The sequence below is a fragment of the Colias croceus genome, chromosome 2 (genome assembly GCF_905220415.1).
Source record: "Colias croceus chromosome 2, ilColCroc2.1".
Lineage (NCBI taxonomy): Eukaryota > Metazoa > Arthropoda > Insecta > Lepidoptera > Pieridae > Colias > Colias croceus.
The window spans coordinates 242,923-270,819 of NC_059538.1; the positions used below are offsets into that span (position 1 = coordinate 242,923).

The window sequence follows — 27,897 nt, forward strand, 5'->3', positions numbered from 1 at the left end:
CCTTCGATCGATGGGTTGCTGTCAATAAAATATTTAAAAAAACATATTTATTAATAAAAATACAGGTATATCCTTGAGGGAGATAAGGATTCTTCGTTATTTATTGCGATAGTTGTAATCTTGATTTCAGTTCGTTAATCTGTAGCAAGTGTTTTTCAGTGAAAGTGAAATTTAAAATTAAATTCTATGATAGTGACGAAGCTGTTTGTTGGTGTTAACGTATGTGAAGGGGCTCTCTTGCGAATGTTACGTAAGCGGCGATAGGGCGAAATGTCGTGGATGAAGCGGCCGCAGCCCGGGGCGCCGCCGCCCGGCCCGGATCCCCAGGGCTACAACGCGAATCAGGTGAGCCAAATTTTCGCACAGGTTATGTCGACACAGACGTAAACAATGACGTGGACCAACTGCTTTCTTACATTCCTGCTATAGTTCATTCATAACATAACTGTATACAAGTACTAATTGAAATTTGCGATACGATTTCTTTGATATAAATTTATAAAAATAGGAAGTTTGCTGATCTTGGTCTTTATTTATCATTTTCCATTTTGCAGCCATATGGCAGTCAACCGAACATGTACCCCAATTATCAGGGTGGTCCACCAGTGCAACAACAACAGATGTGGCCACAGCAACAGCAACAGCCACCGCCACCGCCACAATATAGCCAACAACAACAACAGTATGGTGCTGTTTACAACACACAGCAAGGTTTTGGGAACAATTCAAATGAGTTCTATCAGCAGCCTCCTCAATATAACCATAACTACACAAATCAGAACTATGACAATACGCAACAAGGATATCCACAAAACTACTACCAAAATGTGCCAGCTCAACAACAGAATTATACACAGAATGCTCCAAATGCTGACTCTTGGGAAGATAATTGGGGGTGGGGATGGGATGATGCATCCAAACAGGCTCAGAAGCAAGTTAGTCAAGTGCCTTCTACCCAACCTGCCAATCAGCAACCCATTTATAGTAACTCTAATGTAAATGCAAATGCAAATGTAAATACCAATGCGAATATAATTGAAGAGAGCTTTTCATCTAATGATAATTGGAATTGGTCAATGGAAGATAAGAAAGAACAACAATCTCAACATCCCCTACAACAATCTGTGCAAAATAGTGGAGAGGTTGCCTTCTCAAGTAGTAATCAAGTTAATGCTAACACAGTGCAAAGAGGAAGTCAAGACTACCTGAATAACAGCCCAGCGCAATTGCCCGCTGAAGATGTAAAAACACTTAATGATAGAGAAGTAGTGAAGGAACATATTCCAAATTTGGCGTTGGGTAAGCGCATCAATTTAGAAAACCTCACACCGCAGTGGTCTATTGAGTCACAAATGTCTCAGGATTCCAGTGATGGGCCTCTTACTCACTCAGAAGGTACGCACAGTACTCACAGAAGTGAAAACCAGTCTAGAAACTCAGATAAGAGTAGTCCAGGAATAACTGCTGAATCAACAACATTTAACTATCCCCAGAATGCTTTACATGATCTCACAAATCAGATTTGTGAGTTTACCAAGGCCAGTGATGAACAACTACCTGACATCAAAGCACAAAGTGACTTGAGTCACATTTCCCAACCTGAGGACTTAACTCAATCAATGAGAGAGATGAATATAAATAACTACGAGTATCCTGAACCTCCCGTGGAACGACCTAGAAATGTAAATGAGTCTGATAGTGAAAATGTTATACCAAATGTTGCACCAGTTCCTCATATGCCTCCTCTAAGTGCTATTGTTCATAAACGGCAGTCTCCGATGCCTCCTCCACCACCGGTAACAGCAAACCAATCAGTTTCCATGGCTTCTGTATCAGGACCATCTAATTATAACCAACCTCCGACCAATAATCGAGGCAACCCTCCAGCGTCTGTTCTTCCTCCGCCATCTTTGGCAACTACTCATCCTCCTCCCATGAATTTCTCAACATCTTCATCAAATCCTTTCAAAAGTGTAGGGCCATTTTCACATAAGAATGTGACCAAGGTTCCACAGAACAACTCACTTCCACAACCAAATGTACCATCCATACCGTCCAGTACTGGTTTGACATCGCCAGCCGTGGTGAGCAAAGTAACGCAACATGAAAGAATGCCTGTGGGTTTCGGCGCAAACTTAGAGACAACACCTGATAATTCAGAGAGACCAGATCAGCCTCCACCGGCAGCTTACAGATCATCTTCTTCTGTTCCTCAACAAGTACCCGAAAATTTGGAGGTGGCTCCACAGAATGATAGAAATGAATACTTACAAACGGCACATTTGTCTGGCAGCGATTATGGAGAGAATACTGATTTCACTCGACCACCTCCGCCGGGTCCCCGACGAATGGGAGTTGGCCAACAAGAAGTCGAATATAATCAGAACTTAAATATGTCTGGAGAGGAACCTCCTCCGGGCTTATCCCGCATGGTGCCGGGTCAACAGAATGAGTCAGATAATGCTTATAATCAACCTAGCGAAGTTTATATGGATCGTCATATTGATGGTCAACCTACTGACAACATAAGTCGACCTTACAGACAGGCAGACGGCCAACAGACGCCAGATAATTACGCGCAACCTCCACCCGGCCGAGGGAGCGACAGAAGGCCTGTCGGTTTAGACAGGATGGTTCCCGGGGAACCTAGTAACGACGATTATTCACAGTTTTCCAATACAAATTATGGGGCAGCGAGTGAACAACGAGTCGTTACCGGAGTCGATAACAACTTCCCAAATTTACCAGACGTCGGACTATCGGAAGTGCGCGAACAAAATGTTGACGGATCTGACTATACGGAACCAAACGTAATGAGCACTTCTAGAAACGTGATCGGGGCGCGCGAAGTCAGCAACGCTACGTCTCCCGACTACAGCGTCTCGGTGGAAGACCAGCAGAGGGAAATAATAATGGAGGGTGAAAATTTGCAAGACTTGAGTGTGGTATCGTCGGCTGACATGTCGTTCAGAGACCACACGTACGACAGCACTGCCGTCAACGTCGATTCCGGCATAGAGAGAAACGAGGCGGCCATCTCTATGGAATTCGGGTCTAACAATTCCCGCAGACAATCAGTGAACCGTACGTCGGGAGAAGAATCGGAGGGTGAGAGGTACAAAGCGTCGTCGCGGAAAGATAAACATAAAGCGTCGAGCCGCGACAAGGAGAAGAGCAAGGACAGCAGATACCCGCGAGACGATCGAAAATACGAACGCGAACCCGAACGGCGGTCGGCGCGCGAGGAGCGGCGCCCGGAGCGCGAGCGGCGCGACAAGGAGCCGCCCGCGCGCCGCGAGCGGCCCGACAGTCCGGGCGCGCGCCGGCACCGCCGCTCCACGCGCTCGCACCGCTACGAGACCGAGGACACCGACTACTACAGCGATAGGGAGAGAGAACGCAGGTATAATAAACTACTTATACATATTATATTTTACTGCTGCTATATTTGTGCTATTTGCAAAATATCTTCATTCTACAATGGTTCACTAATCACTTATTTAATTCTATTAAAAATCGAATATAAATGTTCTTAATTAATAACATTGTTAATATTACACAAGTGCGCAGTTGTTTGTTTTTATAATATAATTTTAATATAGTGAGCAATTAATTTGTTAACAAAATTGCTTAGAACATATTATGGGCCACACAGGAGATACCGCGAAGGCTCGCACACGTCGAAACCGCCGCGCGGCGAGGACAAGGAGCGGCGCTACGAGGACCGGGAGCGTAGCAAGCGCTACGGCACGCTGGAGCGCGACCGGCGCTACGACGAGGAGCGCCGCAGCCGCCGCTACGAGCGCCGCTACCGGGACATCGACCCCACGCGCAAGCACCCCGCGCGCCGCGAGCGGGACGACGAGGAGCGCAGGAGAGGTCAGTATGCGCACACTCGTGCGTGCGAAAGGGATAGGAATAATTTATATACTAAGCTTCTTGACCAATTTTCATGAAATATTTTGTAGGTCTTAAATCCTGGTGTAATCCGCCAACACGCACTATCCGCCAACACGCACTTGGCCAGCGTGGTGGATTATGGCCTGTACCCTCATAGGAGGCCCGTGTCTACTCCGTACTACTGGAGTGGGAACGTATATGCGCTGATGATGATGATGAAACCTGGTGTTCTGGCAGAACAAATTTCTTGTCAGTTAGAACTTAGAAATGATACTCCAACACGTATAATGTAACAAATTAAATTTAGCTAATAGATCTTCTTGCAAAAGTACATTACATATTTCGAAGACACCGGGTTGTTGCTACAAAAAACTAATTTGCGACCTTGGATCCAACATAATTTGGCAACTTAGTTAATAAGCCAATTTCGTAGCCATTTTACATTGTTTATCAACATTATATTGCGCAATATCCAGCTATAGTACAGAAATGCAACATATGTACTTACAATTTGGAAAACAATTAACAATACAGTGAAAAAAAAAATATCCTAATTATAAATGCAAAAGTTTAATAGGTAGCTTAAGACCCAGAATAAGGCATAGGCTTTTTATCCCAGAAATCCCACAGGTTCGGGAACTATGCGTGCTTTTCTTTAAATCGCGTGCGAAGCCGCGGGCGGAATTCTAGTAAATAATAATCTTAAGATAATCTTAAGATTATCTTCAAGTAGCGTATTTGATCTGCACGTTACATTGTGAAAGGTAAATGTATGTTGATGTATTCACGCTGTGCTCTAGAATGTGGTTGCGTAGCCTATTTTAGTTCAGGCTAAGCTGTTTCGAGGCCACTGTCTTATTTAGTTACAGCATTACCGTAATTTATATTGGTGTTTGACGCGTGATATATGTTTTCGGGAATAGATTGATCGGATGTATGAACTACAATCTACCCAATAGTCGAGTTACTCAGTTCTAAATTTATATCATAAATCCCTGACTTTGTGTAATAATGTACTTTAATTCTGCTTTAGCCTCCCAGACGTCGAGTGTCTTTACTGTTACTTTAAATTTTACATTAAATAGGAAATTAAAGAAAGTGTAAAAAGGTTGACAGAATTGAAAACACAGCCGGACTCTTTATATATTTTTTTCGTTATTAAAAACGGGTTTTAAAAGTCATTAGACATTTAATAGCCAAGTTTACGAGCTCGTAGCTCACAAAAAGACCTATCTATATATTGTATTGGTGACGCTGTGTCGCGTTTGTTTCAGTCGTGACGTTTTCGGGCGACGCTAAGTCGGAATCTAGCAAAGGTAGCGTGTGCGTGTTGCTCTGGGCTTACCTCTTACACATGTACATATTTTTTGACATTTTTATTTTTTTTTTCTAAGGAAAAAAATATTTTTTTCGGAACAAAAATTTCTAGTGAAGTGGGTTGTACCATTCTATAATTTAAATCAAAATACTTGCATAGTTAGGATTTATTCTTATTCATTAGATACAAACTAATATCTCTGATATGAGATCAGACATTAACTGAGAAAAGAAACATTCCAAAAAATAGGTCTTGTAATTTTCGAGATACAAATACACACACTTGTCCATCTTAGCATAAATTCTTATATCCTTGTCCACAATATAATATAAAACAATATTGTTCAATATCAAGTTCCAGGTATATTAAAAATATGTTTAAAAAAGTCACTTGTATATAAATGTCTGCACTATTTGTCTCTAAAACAGGTTTTTTTTTGCAAGCTTAAATGTTATCCAGCATTTATCGTTTTACACATTAGCATATTATATTTTTAATAGGTTTTTATTTTGAAAATCAGAACTTGTATATGTAATTTGATTGGATTTTGCAAAAAACGCGATTATTGTACTTTTTAAAATGTCTTATAGATAATCCTTAATATTTTAATCAAAGTAAGATTAAGATTATAAACAGATAAAATTGTTATGGATGAATGTATGTTATCGAAAAAGTGATTTATTAATATATGATTTGGTTGAGAACTGTCGGATTATTTACAAATTTGAAATTACGTTAGTTTTAATACACATTTCAACTATGTATTACACTCTGAAAATACGTTCATCCCTATTTTTGACATACATACAACTACAACAGTTCTTATATAAAAATTCTGAAGAAATTAATGTTCAGGAATTTAGCCTACATAGTCAAGAATGCCTAATTAATTTTCATAAAATACAGTTTCAAAGTCAACACAAACGAGGTGGCCCAGATTGCATGCTACATACAATTATGAAAGAAAATCATTGATTTATGGCTTATTTAATCAGAGTGTTGATGTGTGACAAATAACAAGTGTTTATTTCATTTTAATATCGTCATTTTGCACGCCTCATAAGCGAAGCGTTGAGGTGGGTACTACTGTCACTTCGCGCAAAACATCTGATTTTTCAAACTTAAAATGTCTTTATGTATCATACATTGCACTTGTAAGATAATACATACACACACATATTAAAAAAAACACTATTTTTAACATTCATGATATTTTTGATGTCATTTTTGTTATTTAAACTAGTTAAAAAACAGTTTAAAAAAGTTCTGTCTTGGACGTCCGTGTGTCTGTATGTGCGGAGGATTTTCTTGTTAACACGATAGCGACCGAAATACTTTACTAATCGAGTCTTTTTTTTTCTCTTACGCTTGAGTATGCTCAGGAATAGAACCCTTTCATTTTTCAGGGTCTGATTCGATGTGGTTTAATTGTTATTAAATAAACAAAAAAAAAATATCGACTGTTCTCCATAATTTTAGTATATCGATATATATTCTTTATTTACACCATATACATAAATATCTACATACTTATATTATATACACCTTTATAAATAATCAATTTTATTGCAAAGGATGAGATTATGAGGCGTGCACTTTTGGATTTTCCAAACTTTTTTTCTATTTCCATTCGATTTGCTTTCAAAGCTAGATGATGTAATAGTGGTGTGAAGTTTATCGATTTCATGAGATGAAATGATATTGATATATCTTATCTTTAACATAGGTAAGACTTGTACTGAGAACTCAGATATAACGTGAATGAAGTTCTGCTCATAGATTTAATTAATTGATGTGCAAATTAATATCTTTTTTGTTTACATTCCTTTTATCAAATTAAACAAACAGATTAATCTGTACGCGAAATATTTAAGTTATATGAATTTCGATAGCAACATATACTGAAACAGTACAATTATTTAATTTAGGATTAAATGTTATTAAAAATTATTAACATACATTTATATTTTTTGGTTTTTAAGGCATTCAAATGCTTTATAAATATAAATTTATAAAGAATAGAAAAAATTCGATCACGAGGCGGGACTCGAACCCGCATCCTTCGCGCCATTCCGGGGCGGATGCCTAACCAACTCAGCCACTCGTGACCCGCCCGAGTAATCGAATTTATTCTATCCTTTCAGTTTTATGTGTCTTAAGGGACTCACCGCGCGCCATCTATTGAGATGATTTAACAACCATCTCAACCAATATGAAGCACTTTTCAGTGAATACAATATTGTAACGATGGAACACGACCTTTTCTTGAATTTATATTTTTTGGTTTTTAAGGCATTCAAATGCTTTATAAATATAAATTTATAAAGAATAGAAAAAATTCGATCACGAGGCGGGACTCGAACCCGCATCCTTCGCGCCATTCCGGGGCGGATGCCTAACCAACTCAGCCACTCGTGACCCGCCCGAGTAATCGAATTTATTCTATCCTTTCAGTTTTATGTGTCTTAAGGGACACACCGCGCGCCATCTATTGAGATGATTTAACAACCATCTCAACCAATATGAATTTACAACTCAGTTACATTTTTTACGTAGTGGAAAAGATTGAAACAGGAATCAATAGGGAAACAATCCAAAACCAACAAGAAAGTATTCATGCGCTTTAGCACTAATCGGTTTGACATTCATTTGCCTGTTTTTTTTTACATCACAAGCGAATGATATTAAATATTTTTTAGTCAAGCATTCATAAGCATCCACATAATTGAACTCATGTGTTGCTTTCGGCTTCTATTGATTTAGTTGTTACTGTAAATATACACGTTACAAAAGGTGGAGACACGTATTCGTCCGGCTCGCGTGCGGGCTCGCGGGAGGCGACCGCCACGGACGAGGACGCGGACGAGCCGAGGCGGCGACACCGCGAGGAACGGCGCCGGCACAGGACCAGACCTGATCCTTATTACGATGGTGAGACTGTTTGTCGATACGTATATTAAACTATTTTGTCTTTGAAAAGCCCTTAGATAAAGTAACACAAGTTGAATTATAAAAATTCATAGATAAGTGTTTTATTTAATCATGCATCCTAGAAAAGGTATTTATTTTTACACAATGCTCGATAAAATTAGATATATCCAATTCAATAACTCTAAATTTTTACTAAAAAAATCTCATAGAGTTGCTCAAGGTACCGCACTTGGTCCAATACAATTCCTCTGATACACGAATGGTTCACTTAATATGTATTAACCTCTCATCAGTGGAGGAACCACACAGTGGCAGGTGTAAACTTTTGCGGATCAGTGTGGGGGCCAATTTGAGGTTACTTCGTGACCAAATACAAATCGTCTCTAAAATCTTATTAAAAATTATTCTAGTTCCCTCTAACCTACCGTGGTATATACAGAATAGAAAGAGCTACCTATAGAATCACATAACTTGCCTATTTGGTCGGTTTACCAACGGTTTTTATGCTGTCAAAAACACGGCACTTCAGTCCACTTACTTTTGAACATGTTTTGTAGAAAAAATATGTACGCATGGTGTATGAGATTTTTAGCTATATTATTAGGAATATATATAAGGTTTCATAATTAACTTAATTTCGTTTGAAAAATGTTTCATTTTTATAAAATAATCAAAATTAGTTGACATGACAGTACTACATTTTTGACCATCAATTAAAGCTTATTTTTATAGCTCACTTCATACATTATGAATACTATATAAACGGAAATTTAATGAGGTTAATTATTTCTTAAGTTTTCTAGTACTTTTCATATAAAAAAATAGAGAAATCGCGATTAAAAAGCACTAGTGTGCTTCACCTGGATCTGTCTGTGGATGAACCACAGTGTGGCCCCACAGATGCGCACATTCCACGATGGCCGCGTCCCACAGACGAGGGGATAATATATATTATTTTGTCATCTCTCTGTACCCTTGTTTTTAGCTTATAAATTGTATTTTGGCAGTGTCGGAGTACGGCGCGGACCCGTACGCGGCGCAGCGGCAGCAGTACGAGTACTACGAGCGGCTGCGGCGCACGGACCCGGCGGCCTACATGCGCCTCTACAAGCAGATCATGGCCGGCGCCGTGCCCGCGGTGCCCGCCGTCCCGGGACAACCGCATTACAGATATCCCGGTATAACTCCCTAGAAGATAACGTGTTTTAGAATGCTTTAGAAAAAATGTGTGCGTATACTAGTGTACACACGTAAGAAGTGAAACTTCTTTATGAACTTATTTTCAAAAAATAATTTACTTTTTGCAACTTTACAGAAATTACGTGGAATCACGCATGGTAGGGATAAGAAAAAGATGGCGCGTAACGCAAAAATGTCATGCGTAACGTAAAAATGTGACACTAAATTTTTTTCCAGCCCCGATAAAGAATTTTCACTTATTTATTTATTTCACTTCAATAATTGTTTCAAAAGTGAAGCAATATAATTTAACAATCTGACAAAAGATCATCAATTAATGGAATTCATAGCCTATAAGTATATCGCTTCCATTAGTTTGAAGTTTGAAGCGATACTATTGGTTATTTACAAACGCATTCCTCACTACACATCCCTGCACATTATTGGTGGAAAAACAACCTAACATAAGAATGTGTCGAAGGAAAAAAAAATATTTGAGAAAAAGCAGGATTTAACTTATATTTCAAGGTGAAATTCAAATAAAGGATAAAATTGCATTTAATAAAACGCTAATTCTTGTTGTCTTTCAGGTTACCCGGTAGCGCCCGGGTACGACGTACGCGCGGAGGAGCGTGCCAGCGTACACTCGGGCCGCTCCAGTGCTAACGGGCTCAAGGGGCACGACGGGTACGTACTGTACACGCACACGTACGCACACGTGCACGCATACGCATACGCAAACGCACACATTAATAGCATTCATTGCAGCAAGAATGTGATTTGTTGCTAATACATCAAATAAGAAAATTTGAAATAAAAATTTTACTAGATTGCCTAAGACTGAAGGTCAAATTAATTACTGATGTTATTTAGCATCAAATCACAAACATATATTTGGGAATTATGAAACCACTAAGTTCTGCTGTTTTTAAATATATATCCATAATTTCTTCCTACATGCAGTTAAATGTTTTCAATTAACAACATTGATTCCGAACACCATTATTTTGTGCATTACGTACTTCACCTGATTGTGAGTGAAAGTGTCCACTGTCTTGGATTGATTCGATTTCGAATGTTTTGTTTGGAAATCAATTAACAATAATTACACTAGTATTCATTCACAAACCATTCAAACTAACAATCTCGGAGCAGCATAGCATTCAAATGTTTTAAATAAGAAATTTTTAAGGAATACAAAAAAATCGATCACGACGTGGGGGGAGGGATTCGAACCCGTGTTACGCACGAACGATGAAGGACGCGTACATTTCTTTAAATTTTCTCAATGACAGATCTATCCCTCCCCACCTCTATAGTATTTATTTTTTCCGAAGGGGAAATCTTTCTTGTAGGATTACTTTTATATCCTTAATTGTAATGAGAAAGTTAGTAGGGATGGTTTGTGCGTGTGAGAGTACAGGGTTAGTGCAATAAGTGGTGGTGTGGTGTAGGTACTACGGCGCGGGCTCGCTGCGGGCGCCGCTCTCGCTAAGGACCGATTTCTCTGACAGGTAACATTCGATATTCATCATTATTTAACAAAATATGTCATAGAACTATCCGACTTTTATTATTCTTTCAGCAAAATATTGTCAAGATCTTTCTAGAAAATTTAAATTTAAATATTTAAAAATGTGCTCTAAATGTAAGAGAATAAGGTGTATTTTAAATTGTTTTGATTGAATTTGATTGTTCTATGACCTACATCCTACAGCATTAGTGTTCATATATTACTAACTTATCATTTCATTAAATGAATGCTTGCTTTTATTAGAATTAATAAAAAATGCACAAAAAGTTGTATTTTATTTGGTTATAATGCTTATTTTGCACCATGAATCATATCATTTTTTTAATAAATTCTAACTTCATGGTATAAATCGTTAAAGGACTAGTGCTTAGCACGTTAGCTTTATTGTTGTAAGGTTCCGGGTTTAATTTCTGCGGGAGACTGTAAGAATGGTTTTATTTAAGCTAGTAACTAAAAATTGTATATACATATTATCAAGAAAAAGTTGTCCCATACATGCTAAAAATATCAGAAAATTTTCTAAAGTAAACGATTTTCATTTTTTTTATTACCAATATTTTATTTTGCAATTAAAATATTTGTAAGTACCACACGTGGTGATGACGCGTCAGAGTAGGTAGTACAGCGTGTTGTGTCGCAGGGATCTGACGACGGACGCGTCACTCAACCTGCAGCTGGAGGAGTCCACGGTGCGCTCCGAGCGGATGACGCCCTTCAAGTACTCCACTGCGCATATCAAGGTACTTCCTTCCTTCCTTGTTACTTTTGATTGCAGTTTTTGTTTATATTATAATTTAAATCTCTTGTGATGATTTGTACAAGTTGTAATAATTTAATGGTTAGTGTGAGAGGGTAATGGATCGAATTGCGTTTTGAGTAAAGCCTCAAATTTTTCTATTATCTGAAAGTATTTCTGTTGAGGATTTTGTTCGGGAAGGAATTATACTCCAGTCAGTCAAGACAATCAATTCACAATAATTCCAAAAGTTTTCAAACTTCGGTCAAGTGAATAAAATTCAGTTTAATAAAAAAAAAACATTATAATCAATAACAAAAAATGTTCCGTACACTGACATTGGTTGCAAATTTAATACGTGATATGAAATATTATATCGAAAACTTCCCCAAGTTTGCAGAACTTTTGGAATTTTTTTCACGACCATACAGCAAAAAATAATTTAATTGCAGTTCCGGACTGCGGACAAGGTTGCAAAATGAGATTTATTGTCGTCCCAATGTACTATTCACTTGATCGAAGTTTGAAAACTTTTGGAATTATTGTTAAATTTTCGATTTCGAATGTCGATACTGACTGATGTATTAAGAGTTTTTGGGGACGAAAAGATTTTTTTTTATATTTTGAAATTTTCTATTGTGTTGCGTCGTTATTGAAGTGATCATTACCGTCACGTCATGGAGTAAGGCGACGATTTTGGTATCTTTGAATCTTGCCAAAGAGTTTCACTTCTGACCCGTGTGCTCGGCACACACGTTTAACTTGTGTGACGTGCGTGCAGGGCACGCTGGGTGCCGGCACGGTGGTGGTGGTGCGCGCGGCGTGGCCGGCGGACGGGCGGCCCGCGCCGCTGCGCCTGCTGCCGCTGGCCGCGCTGCTGCACGCCGACCCCGCCGCGCAGCGCCTGCGAGCCTTCCCCGGCCCGCTTGTCAGAGGTGAGCCCGCACACACACACACACACATCCATACAAACACACGCACACACATACATATCGAATCAAATCAAATTGTCTTTATTTGCTGAATGTAGTAACAAAGCTCAGGTACAAATTATATACACAGGTTCCTAAACATTCTGCTCGTAGTTGAGCGTGCAATTATATTTTAAATTATAAATCACACACACAAACCAAGTATTTACTTGATTAGTCAGATTTCATTTTTTTATAAACATCGCATGTATAATGTGTTTTTCTTAAAAAACAGCTGTTTAACAATATAACAATAGCTAAAAATGGCTCGTTTCCAGGTGTGACCCACAAGAAGAGCGTGATAGACTACTGCTTGGGTCGCGCGCGGGCGGCGGTGCGGTCCGACCCCGCCGGCCACGCGCTGCTGTGGGACCTGCTGGCGCTGCTGCTGCGGCAGAACGGGGTCCGTGCCGCAACACGCCATACCACACGCAACAACACGTTATACCACACGCAACAACACGTCATACAAAACGCACCAACACGCCATACCACACGCAATAACACGTCATACCACACGCAAAAACACGTCATCCCAAACGCAACAACACGCCATACCACACGCAAAAACACGTCATACCACACGCAACAACACGTCATACCACACGCAACAACACGTCATACCACACGTAACAACACGTCATACAACACGCAACAACACGACATCCCACACGCAACAACACGCTGCACCACATGCTCACATCATGAATACTAACGAAAAAAATATGTATAAAAATAATTTATTCAACAGGTGGTGATGGGATCTGACATCGCGGAGCTGCTGATGAAGAACACGAAGGAGTACGAGTACAAGCCGCCCTCCGTCGCCAGCGGTGAGATATTACTTGATTGAAGCAGTGTACAATAAATAGTACATGCTATTTTATTCATTATAAAGAAAAAAAAATACCTCTATTTGATTACACATACAATAAAACTTAGTTTTTTACGACTTGTGTTTTAAATATTATGAATATTTTATTCTAAATCCAGACTCTCGTGTGGCATCATCAGCGAGTTTGAACTGTGACGACGAGGCGGCGAATGTTGAGACAGCTGATCCGGCATGTACGTATAATTTGTATATCAATTATTTTCTAATCTGCACATTCAAACAAAAAATAAAAATCATTTATTGACATTTTTTTAGGCTAGTACAAACATGTAACATTTGGAACCCGCACTTCTACAGCCTGTCCTTTGTGGTCCATATTCTAATGAAAATTATAATTAAAGTGTTTAGAATGCGTTTTTATTATACATTAGAAATTCCCATAGGTAGTCGTTCAAGGTAACATGAAATAAAAATAAAAAATATTTTTTATTTGCAGTGGTAACTGAGACAGTAGCGGCTCCAGAAACGGTGGTGGATGAGAAGCAAGCGGTGGACCGCTTCAGAGAGCTGCTGCTGTATGGAAACCAGCAGGAGGCACTCGGTGAGATTTATTTTTATTCACAATTCACACAGGCTCTTAATTTTCAACCTCATAATATATGTATATTATACAGGATGTTAGTGATGACGGTGTTTACACTAAAAACTTAGGACCTAATTATAAAAATGTTTACTTATCTGAATTTAAAAATAAATAAACGTTATTTTCTTTAAAAAATTGTAAGAAAGTTTCAGTCCGACACCGTCCGTTGTTGCGTGTGGGATGACGTGTTGTTGCGTGTGGGATAACGTGTTGTTACGTGTGGGATGACGTGTTGTTGCGTGTGGGATATCGTGTTGTTGCGTGTGGGATGACGTGTTGTTGTGTTTGGGATGACGTGTTGTTGCGTGTGGGATGTCGTGCTGTTGCGTGTCATATAGAGTGTTATTGGATATGGTAATGTAATGTTGATAAATTCATGGTAACTGTGCGCAAAGGGCGCTGACTACGCGCGCTTTGAGCTGTGAGGGGTGTGTACTATGTGTGGACGATGTGGCGCGTGGCTAGTGGTGATGATCAAGCGCCGTTTTGTTAATTTTTTTTTTTACTTGTTATTAATATTTGGCAGAGTGGGCGATGAGCACGGGGCAGTGGGGCCACGCGCTGGCGCTGGCGGCGGGCGGCGAGCGGCGCGTGCGGGCCGCCGTGCTGGCCCGCTGGCTGCGCGCGCTGCCCGCCGCCGACCCGCTGCACACGCTGTACGCGGCCCGCCACGCGCGCACCCCGCCTGCCGCCACCGTGAGTCATACACACACACACAGACACAGACACAGAAGCATACAGACTCATCTGAAACAAAAAAAAAACTTGAAAGGTGTCAGTGGATCCGTGTGTCAAGACAAAGTGTCCCTTGATCATTCGAGATATAGAGAAACACGCACACGCCGCACGACTTACAACTATAGCAAATGGAAAAAATGTCGTTACAACTTTTGGTTTTAATTTTTTCCTTCTTTAATTTTAGTCCGCTTTCGAAACGCGCGATAAGGAACTAACTCGGAAATAAATCATTTATTTGAATTTCTTTATTTTTTCAATTGGTAAAATGTTATTTTATCATATTTTGCAGTGCGTATCGGACGGTCGCTGGGCGGACTGGCGGCCGCACGCGGCCATGCTGCTGGCCAACCCCACGCACGCGCCGCACGACCGCCGCACACTCACACAGCTCGGTACGTCACTATTTATACATAAACATGTTTATACATATAGAATTTCGATGTGAAACTTCTTTGGACGTATTGAGAGTAAAATTTCAAGGTCGCGTCATGGCAAAATCATCACCTCATGAAGTAAGGCGACGATTTTGGTATCTTTCAATCTTGCCAAAGAAGTTTCTCTTCTAACACGTGCTGGGCACACACGCTCTTTTTTATATATAGAATTATTGTTTTAATAGCAGTTTGAACTTTATATTTTTAACAGTACAACTTCCAAACGTATTGATTGCAACAAACATTAATCAAACTACTTCGCTCGCAGGTGACTCGCTAGCGTCCCGCGGGCTGATCTTCTCGTCCCAGTTCTGCTACCTGACGGCGGGCGTCCCGTTCGGGCCGCACCCGCTGGCCCCGTTATCTGAGCCCCACAGCGGGGCCCAAACAGCCCCCCGGCTGTCCCTGCTGCTGGCCGACAGCAAGGCCCCCACGCTGGGACACTTCGCGACCGACACCGCGATATTCGCCACCGAGATATACGAGTACGCCGTGTCGCTGAACCAGGAGTACGTGATTGATGACTTGCAAGTGAGTGGCTCCCCAATATTATTATTTTGTACTTTCTTAGTAAGAAGAAAGGCGCTGTCTTCTTTCTGAAAAAAAGAACAATATGAAATTGGTATCTTTCTTTGTTAGAGTGCTCTTATAGTAATTTTAATGTGCAAAATGATATTAAATAATTAATTACATAATACATAATAATTGTAATTTTACTGTTCAAAGAACCATTTGATAGTCTTTGAGTTGAAATATATTTCGTATACTCTTTACGCTATTGTGTGAAATTGTTTAATTGATTTTTTTTTCGTCTAAAACTATTTTTCAAAAGCAGCAATATCAATATTTTCTGTACAGGTGTACAAGCTAGTGCTAGCCACTCGTCTAGCGGAGGCTGGTGAATGTGAGCGTGCACTGCGCTACTGCGAGGTGGCTGCGCGTGCGCTGCTCGCCAGGTCCACGCCGGCGCCGCGACTTGCGGCCGCGATAGCAACGCTCGCTGATCGGTACGTACACACACGCATATAAATACACACACACGCACACACACACATGTGAATGTGCATATACGTGCACACGCACGCGCACGCACACATGTTAACGTGCATATACACGTTACGTGTACGGAAAAATCTATGTTATATGAATAAATAATTTTATTCAGATGTTTTACGATTTATATAAAAAACAGTGCATTTAATGTACAATTATTTAACGATTTAATTCTGGTCAGTGTTTATTTTCCATTATATTACCGCTGCTATTACATTAGTAAAGATAAAATGTCTTAATAATAATTTTAATAGGATATCTATCAACCTGTTTTTATGGCCACTGATAATGAATAACTGTCTGGCTAAATATAAATATTTGAAAGAATATTGATCAAATAGCTATTTCCTATTACAGGTTGAAGTACTTCGACCCGGCGCTACAGGGCGAAGGGGAGGGCGTGGAGGGTGAGGTCGCGGGGGAGGGGGAGGGGGAAGTCGGCACTCCGTTTGAGACTCCGCGATGGATACAAGATATACAGAATTTAGCGCTTACTACTGTGCAGCAGGTATATTTTTTTGTAGTTTTCTGTTAATCTGATTAGTTTTTACACAATGTTTCCAAACGATTACTACTACTAGGAATTAAAAAGGTTCAAGAAAAAAAAATGTAATTATTTAATATTGAGATATATCTTTGTGAAGAAAGAAAAAATTTAAAACTTTTTGCACTTGCCATATAAAAAAAATACATTTACATAAAGATGTCCACTCCACATGCTAACTATGAATTTTTTGATGCGTATACTATAAAAACGGTTAATCTCCGTTGCAGGTGGGCAGCCCGCAGCACACCGCGCCCGAGCCGCAGCCGGGGTACGCGTGGGGGGACCAGGTATAAACACACGTATACTTATTTTTCTATCTTATTTCTGTTTTTTTTTCTTTAGTAATTGATTTTCTGAGTTCTATATTCCGTTGGTATAAAATAATAATTTTTTTCAACAACCAAAAATTTTAAAAATACACTTTTTAATTGTAATTATTTCATAACGATATGAGATTTGATTTTTCAGCTAAAAATAATATATGTTTCTTTATTCCAGACTCTACAACCTCAAACATACGCTCCACAAGATACAACTGACTATAATGCATATGCGTACCCGCAAGTTCCTCAAGTACCCTCCGCTGAGACGGCTGATAGTCAGCCCTCGTACATTGACAGTCAGCCAGCGTACACTGAAACGCAACCAAGTTACGGGGAAACGCCAGGGTTCGCTGACAATCAGCAAACGTATAATGCTGAGAATCAGCAGACGTATAATACTGACTGGCAGAACGAGGACGCTGGACAGTATGCTGACCCGTACTGGCAACCCGACTCGCAGTATGGATATGGCGAGGTAAGTTCAGCCATTGTAGGCTAGTATCGTTTGCAGACCTTAAATATGTATATGATGAAATTTCTGTCGCGTTTATTTACTATTTATAAATCGAATGTAATATATCAAGCATGTTCATTTAACATGTCGTTTAGGGTCTGATCATTCGTATTTGAAATATGCATAGCAATATCCTATTTTTGGTACATTATTTCGAAAAATCAAATTTGTTCATTTCTGAACGAGTACACTTTGTACACCAATTAATTTAAAATCGAATCGCTTTTGCGATGAATTGAAAAAAAAATCGCGTTTTAAAAAAATATTCTCGTGAGCCCGCGCAGTCCCGCGTAGTGTATGTGTTGTGTATGAGTGTCGCTAACGCGTGTTGTGGGCAGGCGGGCGGGCTGCGGCGCCGCGCCCGGCCCGCTGCCAGCCCGCTCGCCGCGCCCCCGGCCCGCCCGGCGCCCCCGGCCCGCCCGGCGCCCCCGGCCCGCCCACCCCCACCGCGCCGCCCCGCGCTCAGCGCCGGCGACTCGCCGCTGTTCAAGCCGCTGGTGTTCGGCGGCACGTTCCCCATCGACGAGCCGTGCTCGGACTCGGGCGAGTCAGTCGGGTCGCAGCCGGCGGGCGGGGCGCACGGCGCGCACGCGGGCTCGTGGCGCGCGCTGGCGGCCATGCTGTCGCGCCGCGCCAACATGTTCCCGCCGCGCCGCTCCCCGCTGCCCGACACCTTCGACATCGACGAGCCGCTCGACGTGGCCCACGTGCCCCCGCACGCGTACTTCCACGAGCGAGACGCACGGTACTACGTCGCCGGGCCCAAGACCTACGATATCGACGAGCCCTTCATCATTGAGTAGTGTAGGTAGGAGACGTATCAGTATTTCGTTCTGTTTGTGTTTAGGTAGGTGCCATACTTTATGTTCACGTCCATGAGACCACATTTCAATACAGTATATATCAATCTAATTAAGCTATGAAAGTAAAATATTTATTTTTTCTTGCAATCACAATAGTTCACAATTTTTTTTACCATAAATCATAACACTTTCAATAGCAAATGTTCTTCACACGGTCTTATCATGAAATTAATTGTATTGTTCGATAAATGGTCCTTCGAGGCCTATGAAAAACTTTTGATAATAACGTGTACAAATTTAAAATTAAACAAATTCTTGTATAATAGAGCATTTAGTAGTAGCTTGTATTACTTGAACTTATTTCTCTGCAAAATTATGAAATTCCTAAGAAAATAATTTATTTTGCTCCATTATAAACATGAAAATTATAACAAAGGTAGAAGTTTGTTTAAAAGTAAGTAGAGTTTGTAAGCACTTGATTTTGAACATCTGTACTATATATAAATACAGAAAAATAAACGTTATTAAAAAATAAAAAACTAGATCGCTACGAATCTGACTTGGAATCTAACCTAAAAATCGATTACACTTTTTACTTTCTGTAGTTTATAGTAAGATTCATGAAAATTTTAAATTGACTCAACTGCAAAAAGTTCTATAAAAAATTATCTTTACGTAACAATAATAAAAAATTGTTTTCTTGTGATTGGAATTGATATAATATTGAAGTAAACCATTATTTTGCATTGAGCTAAGTAAGCAGTATTTATAAAAGTATTGTTGAGCCTAGTCTAGCTTCTTCCCCTCTGTGATACTTGGATCTGGTTGATGTTTACTAACATTTATTTATTTGTTATCGACTCCGAAATAAATGAACACTTGCTTACGTTCCAAAATATACAAAAAATCCATTTTATACAAGCAAATGTGTGACATCCTTTTTAGTTCACTTTATGACCAAAAATATTAAGATATTGGGATATGAAAGGGTGATCTCTGTTATAGTATTCTATTATGATATATGTACTAGTTTATAATCATCATAATGTAATGAAAATATAATTTCAATGTATATTTTATACAAGCGAATATGACCTATAATGCTGATAACATAGGACACAAATTAAAATTGAGACAACATTTGAACGTAAAAAGTTGGTCATTTGTTTCGGAGTCGATAAATTATATTAGAATTAATCATTATAATTGTACTAACACCATACTGCCGTCTATTCAAATTGCCATGTATAAATATATATTATTTTATCTGCTTGGAGAATAATTTGGAAAAAATCTTGAAACATATTCAGTTTTTTTTATTACATATATATGTATATTATGGTAGGTATATGAAATGTTAGCACAAAATAGTATTTAACTGCATTTAAATACCATTTATATTGCAATAGCTGTTGTTCGTTAATGCTGGTCCAATTATAAACATGCATTTATTCATATAATATATAGATAAGTGCAAAAAATTGATTTTCAGGTTTAAGTGATATTTAATATAAAATGATTTTACAAAGATTAATGTATTGTGTTGTCCATTTTAATTTAGAAATAGATATGTATAGTATTTGTTGATCTGAATTGTGATCTTATTTATAAGAATTGATATGACAAAAATGTATTAAAGTAGTAGATCTAGTGTTTGTCAGAGCCATATATTTTATTTTTCATCATATTTATTTTGACTGAAGTCAGTGGTTTTTAAGATGTGGTCCACAAACAAGCGGAAATAAAATGTAGGATTTATTCAAAGCTTTTGCTAGTGTCTGTATTTTCTTAAAATGTATTTTCTTTAAATAATTCAACTGTGCACTTATTTCAAAAGATTGCATTACCTAGTGTCCATATTACAAGATTTGCTTCGTTTGAGAAATATTTCATATCCGGTTATATTTTTCAAACCAATTACACGCGTTCTAGATCATTTCTTTTTGGAGCAAATAGAGTATATATCGTGTAATCCATATTGCATGACCTAATTAATATTATTTGCCCCTAAAAAGATCAGAACCACTGACCTAAGCAAATAGGACCCTTATTTATTGTATAAATATGGTTTAAAATTGATTAATTTTACAGGACATTTTAGCATAGCTTTTTACAATAATGACGGTGGTATATTGATGTTGTCTAATTTGCACTGTCGCGTCATGTTTTACACTTGATTATGAAATAAATAACTGTTTGTGATGAACTGTGTTTTATTTGTAATAAAATAACTACACAAGCCTCCTGCGAATTTATATTTGCATCAAAAGTAATATAAATTTGAAACATACATTAAAAACTCCAGCAATGTATTCCTGGAGCAGTAATTTGCGAATGAAGTAATGCAAAAATCTAAGTGTGAACATTTAGAATTAATGTTTTACATTAATGCTAAATGTTCACTTTTTAGGAGTGAAATAGAATTGATGGGAGAGTGTGAACGCCGATGGGAATGATATATAACTCATTTTGGAAGAGTAATAAGAAAAAAATACTCGTAGAAAATATAAGTCGAGCATCAAAGCAACGTAAAAAGAATTTTTGTTGCTTATCTGAATCTCGAAAAATATTTAATGCTTTGATCTCGAAACTAATCTATCTCAAAATTTAACGGCTATATCTTTTAACCAAAGCATTTACAGCACTCACCCATTCGACTACATAACTGCAATTTAACGCTAGCTAACGAATAGCGACCCAATAGCACTTGACTGAAGGTATATTTTCGATTGGCACACCAGGGTCAGAACGGTGGAGAGGAGCCGCGCGGTATCACGATGCCGGGCGCGTCGTCCCGCCCTGCTCTATACAACGACTTCGATGACGATCGCACTAATAACGCTGATGTGAGTTTATTTTTATTTATTTATTCCTGGTAAAAGACAATATTTGTGAACGTTTGTATTTTGTATGTTAGGAAGAGTGATGAGGGAGTAGAAGTGGGAGGATATTTGGACTTGAATACTTAGACACTGTTTTTTTGACCTGATTTGACTATGGTGTCTGAACTCTGAAATTTCATTGTTAGTAAACAGGTTACAAATATGCTTTAAAATATCTCGTAAAATAAATTTTGATCTACTTATTGATAACTGGCCATTTCTTTGTTCTTTGTTGGAACGAAATTCCTTATTTTTAGACATACTTTACAATTTATATTAACAATGTCTTTAAAAAAATGTTTGTTAAAAGTGTTCTTTTTTATATTCCCCAGCAAAACGACCGGGACCGTGACACTACGTCCACCGGCAAGGAGGACAAGCAGGAGGGCAGCAAGGGCGACAGGAGTGACAAGGAGAAGAAGGGCAGCGGGTGGCTGGGCGGCATCCTCACCAAGCTGTCCCTGCGAGCCCCCAACCAGATGATCCTGCCCGACGACAAGAACCCCTCGGTGAGTGTGAGACTCAGGCATCGGCCTATGCCCACGCTGTTGTAGAACTTTTGGGCAACTTTTCCCTGTTTAAAATACAATTTCTTTACTTTGCCTGTTTTATGGAAATTCCATTCTGAGACTATCCTCTGCACAGCTTTTTTATTTTCAGTTTCTCACAGTAAAATGTTATTTTATATTTCGTTATAAAATTTTAATTTTTACATATTTATGCGACATTATAAGCTGTTAAATGTTATCAAAAGGCTTCAAAATATTGTATTGTATGTTAAATAATACTCGGTATAGTTACTGTATTAAATATTTTATTTTTATATGTATATACGTATGTGTGTAGTCTATTATATTATAAATATCTTTATAAATTATATTTTCTTTCGCTTCTGTGTACTTGCTTTATCTATTGTATGGTATATCTAGATGTTTTGTTTAATAAAAGTCCTCGTTTCTTTTGGGTTTTTATTTTAACCTGGAATCAATACCTACTTACATCCCCTTAAAAGGAGCAATTCTGCAGAATTATAACGTGCAATGCTCAAATTATTTAATGGTTGTTAAAAAAAGACACTTTTTGTTGATACATATTTTTATTCCTTATTGTGCTAGTTGTTATTATGCTGAATGCATATTGTAAGTCTTTAAATTTTATATTAGGATTAATGAAAGATTGTTACCTGTTATATAGGGCATGGTGACTGATTATATTATTATTATTACTATAGATAAAGTGATAAAGGGTTATTTTTGGTTTGCTCTTTTTAAAGAGTTTTATTAAATTTGTATTCTTGACTTCATTAAAAATTTACCTCAACGAATTTTAACCATTGGATGGTTAAAAGCTCTCGTTTGCTAAATACACTTATGGTGATAAGACAAGAGCTACTTTAAAAAATAAAACACACAAATCATAAAAATAAATGGTTTATAGGTATTTATGCATCAACGTGTAACGTACGTACATGTTTGCATTGTTGTGCGTACACATTTTGTTACTTCGGGCTGGTTGCAAAGCTTGACCGACCATCAGTGCGTACGTCAGTCGCGCTTGTCATATGTATGGAAATTCATAAAACTGTTAATAGCTAGACCGACCATACGCACGCGTATTGTCATGCGCATTAGTGTCATAGTCATACAATTGTTGATGCGTATCGTCAGGACCGACGGTACGCACTGATGGTCGGTCAAGCTCTGCAACCAGCCTAAGTATTAATGAAATAGTAATATTATTGGGGAATAATGTCTATGTATGTATTAATAATGTTGTATCGTATAATATAATTGTATATGGTGTGTAATGTGTCAGATCGTGTGGGACGAGGCGACGAAGCGGTGGGTGAACCGCGACGCGCCCGAGCGGGGGGGGGACGCGCCCCCACCCCCACCGCCCAAGGCCATACCGTGAGTATACACTTGCGTAATATATGTTTTTTAATATTAATAAAAAAAATTGAATTATAATAAAAATATGATCGAGGTGAAACTCAAAACCAAATCTTTTGCCACACCCAGGCAACGTCTAGCGTATCGAACATTCCGGTTGAGCAATCGAATTTTTTCTAATCTTTCGGTTTTATAGTTTTATATGCCTAAGGGACGCCCCACGCCATTACTATTCTTAAAAAAAAATAATAATAATTTTAGTGAATAATAATATATTATCTTCATTGTACTTGTCCACTATCTTGATAGAAATTTGTATATATATCGTACATATGAAATAAAATAATTGTGTACATTATGTTGTTTTATGTAAAAAATGTTATTTGTCACGTGTGCAGTACAACATCAACGCCGCTGCAGTCCCCAGCCGGGTCGGGGCTGGTTCCCGGCGTGCCCGGGGCAGCCGGGGGCAATATGTTGAGGATGCAGAGGGGTAGAAGTAAGTATATTTGTATAAAAAATAATATAGTTATGGAAATGAAAAAAAAAATTTTTTAATAAAATTTTTTAATAAAATACACAATAAGTTTAACACGCACATTTTGACACGAAAACTTCAAAACACCTCTTACAACCCACCCCACTCATCACACGAATTCGTTCGCAGACATAAAGAAGTCGTACGTGGACGTGTTCAACCCGGGCGGCAGTGCGGCCAGCGCCCCGCCCCCCGCCCCACTCGCCCCGCTCGCCCCCGCCCCCACCACCACGCCCGCTTACTTCGTGCCGCCGCCTGTTAACCAGGTACACATACACTACACTAATATTATAATTTATACGTATAATTCACCAATTCCATCAGTTTTTCCTTCCCTAAATATACTAAAGTGTACACGTGAAGTTTTTACATACAATTTATTACAATGGTGTTCAATTTATGTGGGTAAACTGAAACTAATCTACTCTATATACATATGTATTCAATATTAATTTGAATTTTAATTGTATGAATCGTCTTATAACAATTTATCAAAAAAAAATTATACATGCATGGCAACGTCTAGATTCATTAAGATCATTTTAACAAACACATGTATAAAATTAATTTTGTCAGCGTAGCAATTTGGTGCACGTGTCCATTCCCCCCACTCCTGAAGACTCCCCCCTCCCACCTTCCACACCTAAACATTTTCAGGTATTCCTACTAATCATCTAATCTAGTATCAGTAAAGTAATGAAAAGTAGATAACTAAATAGATTTGTGCATAATATAATAATATATTAGATTTGCAAATATTTAAATGTAACAAAATTGTATTTATTTCACGCAACCAGGAAGAAGAAACCGTACCAAATGGTCACTGATATGGTAATTTATAAATATTTAGTTATTGTATAATTTTATAAGCGTGTTAACCATAACAATTTGTGGCTCACGGATCCCATTCCCAGACTAAAATTAACTGTATAATATTATTGCCTGTAATCGTAAATAAAATTGGCACATTTCTTGTCTTTCCTATGATAAAATGTTATTTAAATTATAAATGATGTTAAATTCCAGAGCGGTATCTACGACCCGAGCCAGATGGAGCCGGAGCGCAGCGCCATCTAGTGACGTCACACACGCGTCATCACATCGCTGCATCTCACTTGTACACACACACACACACACACACACACACACACACACACGCTTGCACATGTACAGATGTATAGCATTTTGTTAAGTTAAACTTTATCCTACAATAATATTGTGTCTTTGGTGAGAGCTGGTTTAGAACTTTAGAATATAATTTCTGTTATGACTTATTATTTTTAATAATATGTGTTTCATGTAAATTAAAAGAAAGTGTTAAAAATAAATTGCAATTGTAATTGTATTCTCAATCAGCAAAAAAGTGCGTAATAAGGTGCAACGCTGACTTACAATGACTCCTTGTGATTATACATATACATCTCTCACCAAAGAGACAATTTAGAACCATATCTAACTATACGATCGTATGTTATTTTCATAGAAATGTTACAATTTTTCAGAATTTATTCACTATTCACTTCCGTTATTTAGTTTTAAAGTTCCTACACTATACTGTATACTTTTTCATCTTATTAATTATAAATGAAATGCAGAAATGTGATTATAATATTTAATTTTGACGTGTATTTCTTATTTTTACTTCGAATCTTTCAAACAAACTTATTGCAATAGTTAGGTTATATCAAGTGCCTATATTTCAACATTCCTCTTCTTTCGACTATTTCTATATCTTTAGTTATCATAAAAAAAGACAATGACAGCAATGTTTATTATATAAGCGTAGTTTTAAAATATCAACGATAATATAAATGAGAAATGATGATATTACAATAAATTTGAGACAATAGACGAGCTAGTTGTGAACCTATATTCCTTAAATATCATTTATAGTTTGACTTGTTCAAAATTTATTAAGTTACTACAATCGGTCTATTTCTTAATTCAATCTATCTTAAATTACTCAATGTATCCGAGAAATATGTGTCGAATGATTAAATAATTTCGCATATATGTCCCGGTCATTATATTGAGAGATTCAAGATAGATTAGTTCATAGTTCATACTTCTTAGTTGTAATAAAGAAAATGGCGTTGCGTGTAAAGGTTAACAATTAGGCCACAGTGCGGTGCGGTGAGGCGTAGTTTATACATTTTGTACTGTCCCGAGGTGCCGCGTTATACACTTGGCAACTAAAGTGTTTAGTTGTGCTATAGTAACGAAGGGTCGACGATATCGATACAGTCCGGTCTCTATCGAAACTCTCAATTAGTTGCCAACGTTTGTCCGTATGTACAAATAACATCGTCAAGTCACTCTTTGAGAGACTTCAGATAGATAGAAACCGGACAATAGTTTGCTCATAGAATACTGTGTATTATAATATTATTTATCAAAGCTTGCTAGACGAAATTAGAATAAATTTGTGATTTTTGTGAAACAATTAGTATTATATTATTATTCGATTTTAATAGCATTGATGAGACCGGGAAATCGATGCGTGACGAATTGACAATTTGACAAAATAGTTTGTGGTCTACGTATCGATTTCTACAGCTTCATCAATGTTGGTAATTCAATGGGAATGAAATTTAATGAATTGTATTGGGCAATAATTATAATATATATATGAGGTGCAATCATTTTCCATCGCTATTGAGTATCGTAGCAGTTTTTTTTGTGTATAAATTTAGCGAGGTGTACAGACAATGGTTTTATATGTAAAGTAAGATGGTTGTATATTTGTCGCGCGGGACGGACGGCGACGTAGGATGTAATCTGTATATGATGACTGGACTCGCTATGTATTCCAATTCAGAAATGTATTATAATGATTCAATATTATCAAAATATTTAAATAAATTGTTTACGTTAATGCTTTGTGATTTGTTTTATTTTACCCATTTTTAGACTTTAAGTAACCTGAATTTTACACTATACCTAAAATATCAAAGAATTAGATTATTCTTTCTCAACATTTTCTACCAAATCGCTGAGAAAAATATCACACATGAAATAAGTGGCTACTTAATCTACTGTCAAGTATTTACGTGCATACCGATTTTTACTATATTTGATAAGTTTGCCTGAAGTAGAAACAAAAATATCTCCATATATTTACATACACACTAGCTTAACTTAATATTGCTTCTATACATAAGTATGAATTGTATATAGCTTTTTCACAGGGACATTATTCAATGTCCGGATGAAAAGGGTCTAATTTAGTATTGCATGCATTTACAAAATATACTGGGAAACTGTAGAATTAAAAGCAAGCAATTATGACTCATGTTATTTATTGTTTACAACCTTAACTCAGATTTATTATTATTACTATCCTTCTGTGAGCGATCGAGTTCTCAAATATCGTTTTCCGTGAAATTCCCAGCGGCTGTGATAAACTGAACGATGGAGACTGTGAGCGTGCCTGCCACCATCAGGGCCATCACCACGGAGCAAGCTACCAATCCCTTGTTTGCCGCCATTCTTTTAATATATTAATATCTTCTTAATATTATTGTGCACTTTGCCGCCATATATTTTCATGGCATTGACAAAGACAATCTATAGACAATGCATTCATTTATTTGTACTTTTATAAAAATTAAAAGAGGTAGCGTGTGGTGCCATTATGATACACTAGCTGTGGCCCGTGTTTTTACCCGCATTGCTCTGCCCATTGTTCTTAGTGTGATGATATAGTTTATAGCCTTCCTCGATAAATAGACTATGTACAGTGAAAGATTTTTCAAATCGGCCCAGTAGTTCCTGAGATTAGAGCGTTAAACCAACCAAACTAACAAATTATTCAGGTTTATAATATTATTATAGAATTAGATGATTATCATGCTATTATCATCTAAAGATCATCTAAGTATAATATTTTCTCGGTTTCTAAGTTAAATTTAATTCCTTTATCTACACATATACAGGGTGTAATCGTTAAGTGTGCACAAGCGATTATTCCGTAACTATTGCAGATACCAAAAAACTTTAAACTGATATCGAAAGTACTTAACCTAATGAGTAAAATGGCCATAATAAATTGTTAAAAATAAAACGAGAAATATCCAAAAATGTCACATTAAACGCTCCCATACATTTTATTTCCCATACATTTTGT

At 37.8% G+C, this 27,897-nt stretch overlaps 1 protein-coding gene across 1 annotated transcript; it reads left to right on the forward strand.

Moving 5' to 3' along the window:
- LOC123702573 lies at positions 1–26,651 on the forward strand. Its single transcript, XM_045650350.1, has 27 exons — positions 1–345; positions 555–3,403; positions 3,656–3,879; positions 5,175–5,216; positions 8,012–8,149; positions 9,157–9,327; positions 9,919–10,015; positions 10,783–10,842; positions 11,503–11,602; positions 12,380–12,533; positions 12,848–12,972; positions 13,321–13,402; positions 13,563–13,637; positions 13,901–14,005; positions 14,574–14,743; positions 15,075–15,177; positions 15,488–15,750; positions 16,078–16,226; positions 16,630–16,780; positions 17,047–17,106; positions 17,318–17,617; positions 21,201–21,305; positions 21,674–21,850; positions 23,157–23,251; positions 23,632–23,732; positions 23,901–24,037; positions 24,798–26,651. The coding sequence occupies exons 1-27, from the start codon at positions 271–273 to the stop codon at positions 24,846–24,848; spliced, it is 6,159 nt and encodes a 2,052-aa protein (XP_045506306.1). The 5' UTR covers positions 1–270; the 3' UTR covers positions 24,849–26,651.
- Positions 26,652–27,897: the final 1,246 nt, after the last annotated feature.

Excerpts from the sequence above, each read along its gene's own strand:
- LOC123702573 (XM_045650350.1), top strand. The coding sequence starts at position 271 with ATGTCGTGGATGAAGCGGCCGCAGCCCGGGGCGCCGCCGCCCGGCCCG. Across the intron at positions 8,150-9,156 it reads ACCTGATCCTTATTACGATG|TGTCGGAGTACGGCGCGGAC; the intron begins GTGAGACTGTTT and ends GTATTTTGGCAG. Across the intron at positions 11,603-12,379 it reads ACTCCACTGCGCATATCAAG|GGCACGCTGGGTGCCGGCAC; the intron begins GTACTTCCTTCC and ends ACGTGCGTGCAG.